The following is a 10,794-nucleotide window of genomic DNA, read 5'->3' on the forward strand; positions in this document are numbered from 1 at the left end:
GCAGTTGCACCGGTTGCACAGCCCTAAGACCGCCACTAGGCCCTGGCTTAGGGAATGTGCAGCTTAGTTCATTTTTACAAAATTAGGTTTGAGGTCGCGGGCCACATCAGCTAACTCCGAGAGCTATGGGTTGAGCTTGTATGAGCTAAAGAGTTTGCAAGCAAGTGAGAAGTGAGTGAACAAAAGAGTGGCTTAGAGCATGAGCAAGTATGTGAATGACCAAAACAGTGTGCAAGCATGTGAATGACAAGACATGACTAAGAATGAAGAGTGACTTTAACACAGGTGTGCGTGCAGGATTGGAGGTGGGGAAGGGGCAAATTAGAGTAAAGAGTAGTAAAAAGAATTAGACGAGAAGGGCGGCAAAATTCATGTAGCCCACAGGCGGCAAAACCATAAATCTGCCTCTGGTCATGCTCATTGCAGTATCAAATCTAAACTCAGCTTGTTAATAATACGAGGTACAAATGTGAACAAACTGAAATATTTTGGGTATTAATGGTACTTTTTCTTAATCGAAATGGAAAACAAGTACGAATACGAGTCGAAAAGAAACTTTTGCAATGCGAATTTCATTTAATACATTTTTACAAGCAGAAGTTAAAAGGGTCAAAATGTTTGTATAATTTCATGTTTTTTAAAGAATCTAAAATTTCATTTTATTTTCAATTTTTCTGATTAATCATCGTGTTGTAATTTTTTTTTTCTATCTCGCACCCCCAAAATGCTCTGCCGCTCCCCAGTTTAAGAACCATTGGACTAGAAATTTATTCCGCAGGTTATAGCCAGAACCAGGCAAAAACGACTTTGGAAGGGAGGCTCGGCATAGCACTGTGAGTCGAGTACATCGAAGAAATTTTCTCGTTTGTGCTAAGCTACTCTACTAACCAGTTTTCCGTTTTGTGCTTTGAGGACTGTCTGTACCAAGCTTTATAAACTCATGTGTATCTTCCCCCCCCCCACCACCACCACTTGAACTACCTTTCTATCATCTACCTGGCAGCAACAAGGCTGAGGTTCTCAATCTGTGTTCCACCGAGCTATTCCTCTTCGTGCTTTTCCCAGGGACTCTGCGGTCGCCACAGCACATTGAAATGTATCAGTAAATTTGATAAATAAAAAACTGGCCATTGAAATTATAGACTGAAAAAGGCTCCACGAGTCAGACGGTTGAGAGCTGCAATAATAAGGAAATGGGTCTTTTATATACGTATTGTGTAAGTGGATTATTCTGTGACAAGAGGCAATTTTAATTTTACAGATTATTTCTCTTCCAGATGAAAAATGGGTTTATGGACCACCTCCTGTGGGGGAAAGATGGAAACATTCTCAGAAAATGGCCCTTGTTAAGAGAGGTTCCCCGTAAATATGGCAACTTTTCTTACTTTTATTACCAGACGAGCCCCGCTCCCCATCCGATACAGACATCAGAGCGTTCCCGAAGTTCGGGCACGCCTGGAAAATCCAGCCAACTTTTTTTTTTTCGTCAACGGACGAATAAATAAATCGTAATCGCTGTCCATGGACAGATGTACATAAAATCTTAATCGTCAATAGAAATCGAAGAATAAATGACTTTTGATAATCTTCGTCTTAAGCGTCCTGTGCGCGCCCGTCGTCTATTACGTTAATTGACAATATATATGATAGCATTACTGATGAGGATTCAAGATCCTAACGATTGATCTGTTTTCTTCTTGACGTCTGAGGGCTGAATTGCTCCTGTCTCCTGTACTCTTGCCCAATTTCCAAAAATCGATGAAGTATTAAATGGCAGGGCTCAGTTATTTTTCGATCGTGATCGAGTTAATGAGGAAGAACTACGACCTTGCATAAGGGGCAACTGCAGGTAAAACAGAGTTCACGCTCTCGCATCTAACGTTGGTCATAGACGAGCAGTGTGGCCGCCATGGCCCTAGACATGGGGGTGGCTGACACGGCTGTAGCCCTAGGCCCCGGGATAACTCTCATAATTTTTTCTTAAACTCTCATCATTAATGCTTTTAAAACTATTTCGAAATTTAAGAGAGGCCTCCGAAGTTCAGATAATTCTCATAGAAAAGCATTAGGCATCTTGCAATGTTTATGACGAATGGAAAAGGCGATAAAATGCCAGGAAAAGGCAACACGGAATCATTTGATCTTCGCCGCGTTTCCATCTCAACTAAATAATACCTCCATGGTATCCGCGTATCAAGCTTATATTACTATAAAGCAGCGGTTCTCAACCATTGCTCGAGCAAAATAAAAATAAAAAATTCAGTAAATTTGAAAAAAAAAAGTCGCCAATCGTGACTCTTCGTGCCATTTAGACTAGGCATCTTCAACCCGTTACTCGCGAACATCGCGATGCTCTCTGAAACACCCAGAGTGCTCGGTTCCCGTGTCCAACATCGTGCTCGAGAGACCTTGATCAACACGCCAATCAAACGCGTTGCGAAAATTGCATAAGGACTGAAATTGTTTCATGCATACGTACATCAAACTTGCCCTGACGGTGCTCTTATTTTCATGGGTAAAAGGCAGTGCTAGCGACTAGAAAAAGGTTGAAGATCTCTGATTTAACCGCTTCGCTCACAAGCGATTGGCGAGAAACTTGGACGATCTTTACTTGACGAATCGGCAATAAATACGATACAAGTTTTGAAAACCGTGTTTTAACGTAATGTCATGTTAGAAAAAGAAGGGGGGGGGGAAGTACAGAAAAAAGAAAAAAATAGATAAAAAGAAAACGGCATACAAAAGAGAAATTTCCGAGAGTTTCCCTATTCAAACCAGGACGTATGGCAAGATGTACGATGCATTTATCTAATGTACAAAAAAAAAAATAATATCTAATTTTGAAATAAGACAAAATAAAATAGCACTAAAAATAAGACCATATGGGTATAATTTGTCACTTTTGATCAACTTTGAGCGATAATCGATAAAAATTAAAATTCACAAAAGAAGTATTGCACAACAGCTATCTATTGGTGAAGATGATTAATTGTTTTTTTTTTTGGAAGGAGTGGCCATTTAAAGAATTGGATCAAGGGGGTGCACATAATCAGTTCATTGAGCTCGTACACGTTATCCTTCTGCCAGACGAAAGATGTTGATCAGAGGCGGGAAAGTCGTCAACGACGATACGATGTTCGACGCGGATGTCTTCATCGAGGGCGACGTGATCAAACAAGTCGGCAAAGATCTGAGTGTTCCCGGCGGAACGAAGGTTATCGACGCCAAAGGAAAGTTGGTCATTCCGGGCGGTATCGACACCCACACCCATTTCCAGTTCCCTTTCATGGGCACCCAGTCCATCGATGACTTCTACACCGGCACCAAAGCCGCCCTGGCCGGAGGTACGACGATGATCATGGATTTCGTTTGCGACAAGAGCTCGTCGTCCCTGCTGAGTTCTTACGAGAAGTGGCGGAGCTGGGCCGACGAGAAGGTCTGTTGCGACTATGCCCTGCACGTCGCCGTCACGTCGTGGTCTGGACAACAGACTGCCCAAGAGATGGAGATCTTGGCCCATGAGAAAGGTATTAACTCTTTCAAGATGTTCATGGCCTACGAAATGATGTTGAATGACGACGAGCTCCTGAAGGTGTTCGACACCTGTCGGCGCATCGGTGCCATCGCTCAGATACATGCTGAAAACGGATCCGTGATCAACATGAAGCAAGAGATGTTGTTGAACATGGGTATAACGGGCCCTGAGGGCCATCTGTATAGCAGACCCGAGGAGGTAGAGACAGAAGCCACACACAGGGCCATCGTCCTAGCTAACCAAATCCACTGCCCAGTGTACATCGTCCATGTGATGAGCAAGACTGCTGCGGATATCATTGCCAAGAAGCGACAAGAGGGTTGCATCGTGTTCGGAGAGGCGATAGCCGCTGGCTTGGGGACAGACGGGTCTCATTATTTCAATAGATGCTGGAGACACGCTGCAGCTCATGTGATGTCCCCACCTCTGAGAGATGATCCGACTACGCCATCTTATCTGATGGATATGTTGGCGAGTGGAGAATTGCAGCTTACCGGGACAGACAACTGCACTTTCAATCTGTCTCAGAAAGCGATGGGTAAAAGTGACTTTTCCAAGATCCCTAATGGTGTGAATGGCGTCGAGGATAGGATGTCAATCATTTGGGAGAGAGGAGTCAAAACTGGTAAGATGGACCCATGCCGATTTGTCGCTGTTACTAGCACCAATGCGGCCAAAGTCTTCAACATCTATCCGAGAAAGGGGCGGATACAAGTTGGGTCTGATGCAGATATTGTTGTATGGGATCCGCATGCGTGTCGAGTGATCTCTGCCGAAACCCATCATCAGGCATGTGACTTCAATATTTTCGAAGGCATGAAAGTTAGAGGCGTCCCAGAGTATGTCATAACCCGGGGCAGGGTAGTCGTCGAGGAAGGAGAGCTTCATGTCTCGCAGGGCTCCGGGCACTTCGTACCGACCATGCCGTTTTCACCTGCCGCATACGCATGCATCCAGCAGCGAGATGCCTGCATCCCATATTGTGTCGAGCGGTCCGAGTCAGATGAAGTCGTTTCTCCAGCCAAAGGTGATTCGAATGTGGATGCTGTGGTCAATGCCCAGCTGTTTGCGACTCCTACTGGTATCGGCGGTGGTCCCGGAGAGTTTCACTCCCGGCCGCTCACAACGAGCGGAGGTCGGAACCTGCAGGATTCAACATTCAGCCTTTCCGGCGCACAGATAGATGACGATAAGGGCACTCGCACTGGCATAAGAGTCCACAATCCACCTGGTGGACATTCATCTGGCTTGTGGTAGCTTTGAAGAAAGAGTTGCTTTTCTTTTTTTCTATTTTGTACTGATGCGCTAACAATGATAATTATTATGAAGATGAATATTAATTTTGAAAGAAACGCTCGCGATAGGCCGAACAAAAATGCTTGTTTTAGCTTCGTAATGTTGCGTTCAGAGATTAATTTGAGATTTTTTTGTGTTATTTCTTGTTTCATTACCGATATTAGGTTTAGTATCGATAACATCTATTTTTTTAGCTCTATACATTAAGCCTATCATCATTAGGGGTTTTCTCTGAAATTATCTTTTATAGGAATGTTTGTAATGTTATTTACCGAAACTGAGTAAATGTAAAAGAATGATATATTAGCTTTGTTCATTATTGTCTGATTACAACCGGTGTCAGTTGATTGTTAATGATTCGGGTTTTTTTCTTTCTCTTGCAGTATATTCCGAACAAAATGTTTTATGTATAATATCGTTTATAGGTTGTGGATATGTTTTTTTTCCTTTTTTTAAAAAGGTTGTTTCGGCTATTTTGATAATTGAATAATATGAATTGTTTGTGGTTTTTTAACCTATGTTGAAATGAATGTGATTGCGAGACAGATAATTTCAAACACTGTCTTCTTCCTATCTTCAAAAATCAAAATTCTTGAATTGTGATGACACTCACTCTTTCCGGAGTTCCGGAGCAGAATGTTAATAATTAGTAAATTCCAGTACGGCAGGTGGTTTTCAACCTTTTTTTTTTGTGAGTACTATTTATGTCTAGTGCCAGAAGAGCATCCTTATGAGAGTATGCTCATTCAAGTTTGGTATGTTCTACCTGAACCCATTATAAGTTTTTGAACATGATTACTTGGTCTTGTCCGCAACTAAGAGAAAGAGCGAACCTCGTTTCTTTACCCGAAGGGGGAATGAACTTGTCCTGTTTTCATTCATTTCACGTCTTTTTTTTAACATTGTGAAGGGTAGCCTATCGAAATGGAAGCTTCTTTTTCAGGTGATCATTTCGGGGCTGAAACGGGCAGAGGAAGGGTGTGATAGAATTAAGTGTGTGCTCTCTCCTGACAAAATTCCTACTTACTGGTCCCGAATCATCCTGACATCACCATGTATTTGCCTCCCTCTAAAAGTTTGACACATGATGTTAATTGTTATGTGAGATTGCCAGAGGTATTTTATGCACATAGAAGTCCCTGCGCTGTGTCCAAGGGAATTTATTTGGACAATCCTGCTTGTTCTGTTTAGTTACGGCCCTTGGTTTGATTGGAATTTTGATCAAGACCTTACGAGAACGAAATTTTAACACTCTTTAGTAGGGCCGGTGCTGAATTGAAAAAAGAAGAGCCAGAGTATATGTGGGGGTGCCAGAAGTGGGAGCTTGCTGGTGGTTCACCAACAGGCGTTCCAAGCCGGCACCCCTAGTCCTCCCAAGCACGACCCAACCCACATGGGTAAAGGACTTATGTCCCGGAAGGGACAGAGCCCGGGTCGTGTCTGGTTTGACAGAGCAGCATAGGAAATTCTCTGATGGCAAACTGTTAATTTATACAACTTTCCACTCAGATAAACTCGCCCAGTCCACTGGGTGAAAAAAAAAGGGTACCAGTACAAAAGGCCTACTGATTGGTTTTCCCCATCTTTCAGCAGAGAACAAGTTTGCCACTTCTGGCGATGTCCTTAAAAATCATTAAAAAAAACTGGATAGGAAACAGTGATTAGCTATAGTGGCGATAATGATGTTGCATTTTCACTCAAATATAGCTGAGGAGTTAGCTTGATATTTCAAGTAGCTCTAGGTATCTGCATATTGAAACATAAATCATATACAAACACAAATGCCACACAACAGGCGAATTGCCCAACCTGAAAACGCCACACATGCTTGTACACCAGCATTTTATTATTTAGATAGTTTTCTTTCATTTCTGATGCATGCCTCGGTGTAGGTCGATTTAGGTGCAGAAAGAGCCTCCGGTGACCTTACACAGCTATTAACATTGATTTTGTCATTTCTCGGCCCACATTGCTGAGAGATTAGTTCTGAGTTGCCGAGTTTTTTTTCTAACTGCTCACTCAATATTCCAGTCTTAAAATAATGCATGCTCATCCCACGCTGACAGAGTATCTAGTTATGGCATTGACTGTGGTGCTCATGAGTAATGGGTTGAACACTCCTGCTCTATGGAAATGAAACTTGTGGATGAGGTCTGAATCCTATCTTTGAATTATAAAAATTTGTGGCGGTAGAGAAGCTTTTTGTGGTATTACTTTCACAAGGATGAAGTGTCCCGTCCACATCAGGGAACAGATTTAAATGGTTTGGTTACAAAAGTTTGCATCATAAAAAATTCATAACATTGTCATAACGAAACATGTATTTGATAACTGGGAAGACAATCGGAGATGGTCGATGGGTGTTAATCACAGTGAAAGTCAGTTATAACGAGAGCATATCGGTTTTTGTGGGAAAACATTTGTCACAGCAGACTTCCCGTTTCAGACAAAGTATTTTCAATATTGATGGGTCATCTCAAGCAGATGTAACAATCTACTTATATCTGACTTTCACAGTGTATAGGGATTTTCATTCCGATTTTTCCCGGGTATTTCCTATGCCTTTTTCAATGATTTTGTTTTGGATGTATTCATTTAAATATATTTCCCCCCCCCCCTACAGCTGTCTGACGGGATTATGTAGGCTATTTTATGTATGAATAATTTGCTAATTTTGCTTTTGAGTTCCATTAGTTTTTTAGTGTTAAAGTATTCAAAATGAGATTGTTAATATTTTCAAAGATGTTAATCATTTATTTTCGCAAGTTTAGTTTTTATTTCTGCGTGTTGTATTTGTTGTTCATTTGGTACTTATTGGTTACGGGAGTCCTCCATGAGTTTCTAACAGCTTTTCCATTCGTTTCCCACTTGAATGTTCACAAGTTTTCAGATACAAAATTTTGCTGGTATAGATGGCGATATCAAATAGTGTTATACACCTGTGTCTTAATTTGGATTGCATTATTGTCACTAGTGTCTTTTTTTCTGGTCATCTTTGCCATGTTCTTAGTTTTTGGCAACTATGTTAAAATGTGGAATTGTCTAGGCTCATCATTTGGGGGGGGGGCGTTGCCCCCTGGCTTTTGAAAATATATTAAAAATGGTGTGTGTGTATATATATATATATATATATATATATATATATATATATATATACACACACACACACACACACACACACACACACACACACACACACACACACACACACACACACACACACACACACACACACACATTGAGTACATGTGTTCTTTCCCCCCCCCCCCTCCCCGGAAAAGTTGAAATGATGTCCCTGGTTTTGTCTTTCTTATAAGAACAAAGGCATTCTAGTGAATGTTAACGGCGACAAGAGCTACTATATATAATTCGGTGAAAAGCCTCAATGTAAGGGACTGTTACTGTACAGTGATTCCGTGAATCATTACTTGGTTTTTTCCCCCGGTTCTTGGCGATAGTCTGTTAATTTTTTTTTTGACAGAAGAAAATTTAGCCAGCCGTGATTTTGTCGACCAAAGTAATATTCTCTAAAACAGTTGGAGACGAGTGGAAAATGTCACCCAAAGTTTTTATGACAGTCCCATAATCAATTATTTACCGTTTATTATTATGTGGGTAGCACATTGACAAAGCTGCTTAGTTTAAAGCAGCTGCTAATAACTGTTATTTTTGAACGGGATACATATTTATGTAATGTGAATTTTGTCATGAACCAATAGTATTAATCACATTTCCCTCAGTGTTTATGATGTCTGTGAACCTGTAATTATTTTTACACCATTACAAAAATACTTTGCTACATATTTTAATGAAGCATTATGAAAATTGTGTCGAATTGTATGTTCACTTGGAACTGTGCGAGTCTTTTTAATGTATGCAATTATTCGCTTGAAGTCTTTCAGTTGCCCTTTAGCCCCACTTCAGTCACACAAACCTAGAAAAAATTTTGCCACCAGTACCAATTCGTTTTTTTTGTCAGTCGATATGGTGACCTGGATTTGTCAAGCCCTACAGAGATTACAGTGGAATTTCGATTGACTGAGAGAAGTGAGTCTTTAGGGTACTCTTCTGTTATAACCATACCGCTTGGAGAGAGGGGGGGGGAGCTTTTCTGTTTTGGTGAATTTTCTCGGGCGTCTTTTAGAGTCTGCAGTCATAGTAGAAGTAGTAGTTATATGCAAGCCTAGTATTCATGCAAAAGGCATAAAGAAAGAAACAATCCAAAATGTTAAAAAGTACCACCTGGAGTCATGTCGAATATTGAGAGCCTCTGTCAGCAGAGATGATCTTTTAAAACGTTAAAAATTTTGCTCTTTGCTAATCGCCAATAGCATAGGTACCAAGTCTCTCAGATTTCTATGATATATCTCCAGAAGTTTGATCATGATCGTAAAAAATCGTGACGCCTTTTTTGGGAGGGGGAAAAATTATTTCCAAAGAATTTTAGAACCCAGAAGGAAAAAAACGTTGCTTTCATTTTTTAAAAAAAGAAAATTCAAGACAAAGAAAAAATTTGCCAAACAGCCAGTGTCAGTTCGGCCTTTCGACATCCAAAATTTGTGGGATGACTTGTACTGCTTTGACCATACATTCCGTTTTGGGCCCGATGGCTATTTTTTTTCCGTGCATGATTTTATTTGAGAGTAGTAGTGGCAGGTAATTTAATGTACTGTTTGACGATGATTGGTGACTTGGCGCTTATCAGTGATCGCTTGCACAATGTCACTGTTTTTACAATGGGGAAATATATCCCAACAATTCTCAGCTTTTGTTAATGAAAAATCCCTACATTGTTTTTCGAAAATCCCTTTCATAATTATTTTTGAACGGAACTCGGATCTGTGCAAAAACCTCCCTAATTCTCGTTCTTTAAAGTTGGCAGCTATGCAATAAATTAATTTATCTTATTTCGTTTTGGCTTTCCATGAAAGACTCGTCACTATGTGGTAATTGTCGCTAAATGACACCAGAGATAGGAATACTATGGTAATGTCGCTGTTTGAACCGAAGAAGAAAATACTCCATAAAGCATGTCTAAAATGTGACTAATTTCTCCTCTATGTTGTTTTCAGTCATAGGCGGAGATAGACTTGGAAGTCTGGGGGGCACGGTCATTGCTGGGGGGAGGGGCAATGCCCCCCCTCGCATCTCTGCCCATGTTTTCAGTCTGACAGTTTTTATCCCCCCCCCCCCTCCCAGCACCATATAAAATTGGTGATTCGAGATCCATTTACATACACACACAATAGTGGCAGCATGTCTGATCTTAGTTCAAAAAGAATGTTATGCTTCCCTCTACTAGCCTATCCACTCATGTTCATCAAGCGCAGTTCAGAATCTGATCCTAATATGTTTCGCAAAGACCACTCAGAATGGAGACAGATGTGTTTAAATATATCTATCTGCATTTTTGGCTCAGATCTGCTGTCATTTCTTTTTCCATCAGAGCGCACACACATTTTCATTCCCCCCTCAAACTTGCACTGCTAGAAAGGGTCACATGTTTCAGTTAATCAAGGTTCTACTGTACTTAGCTCTGTTCGTGTCATTTCAGCTGTTTTTTTTTTCAGTAGCGTGGTATGCTTTATCAGTTTTTTACTGAGAAGTTGATATTATAAAAAGAAGAGCAGCTTGATTTCGTTGACATTGTTGCTTGTTTTTTTTGCCGTAGCAGCTATAATTTTTTGGAATTGTTATCCACGCGTTTATGTTGTGTGAATTCTAGTATCAAATGTCGATTTAAGTGCAGAAAAAGAAATATTGTTAATTTGCATGTTCACGATGAAAAACATACGTGTATATCTGTATTTTTCTATGTTCGATCATGTTAGTTTTAAATTCGTTTTTCTTATATTAATGTTGGTCAGTTTTAACGAGTACAAATATGCACAATGTTCGTTACCTAAGAATTTTAATATCTGGTTGTATTTTATTTAGGATTTTTTTGGCTAAAAATTATATAA

The 10,794-nt window shown here is 40.5% G+C and overlaps 1 protein-coding gene across 1 annotated transcript in view; it reads left to right on the plus strand.

Moving 5' to 3' along the window:
• Window positions 1-7,928, plus strand: part of LOC149067391 (dihydropyrimidinase-like) — a 46,239-nt gene extending 38,311 nt beyond the window's left edge. The window contains exon 2 of the mRNA XM_089253028.1: window positions 3,009-7,928. Coding sequence (XP_089109154.1) covers window positions 3,095-4,792 — 1,698 coding nt within the window. The 5' untranslated portion in view covers window positions 3,009-3,094 and the 3' untranslated portion in view covers window positions 4,793-7,928. The remainder of the gene's footprint in view (window positions 1-3,008) is intronic.
• Window positions 7,929-10,794: the final 2,866 nt, after the last annotated feature.

This window comes from Pholcus phalangioides, unplaced genomic scaffold (assembly GCF_987345545.1).
Source record: "Pholcus phalangioides strain wild (caught in Gottingen) unplaced genomic scaffold, Ppha-v1.0 ptg000031l_1, whole genome shotgun sequence".
Lineage (NCBI taxonomy): Eukaryota > Metazoa > Arthropoda > Arachnida > Araneae > Pholcidae > Pholcus > Pholcus phalangioides.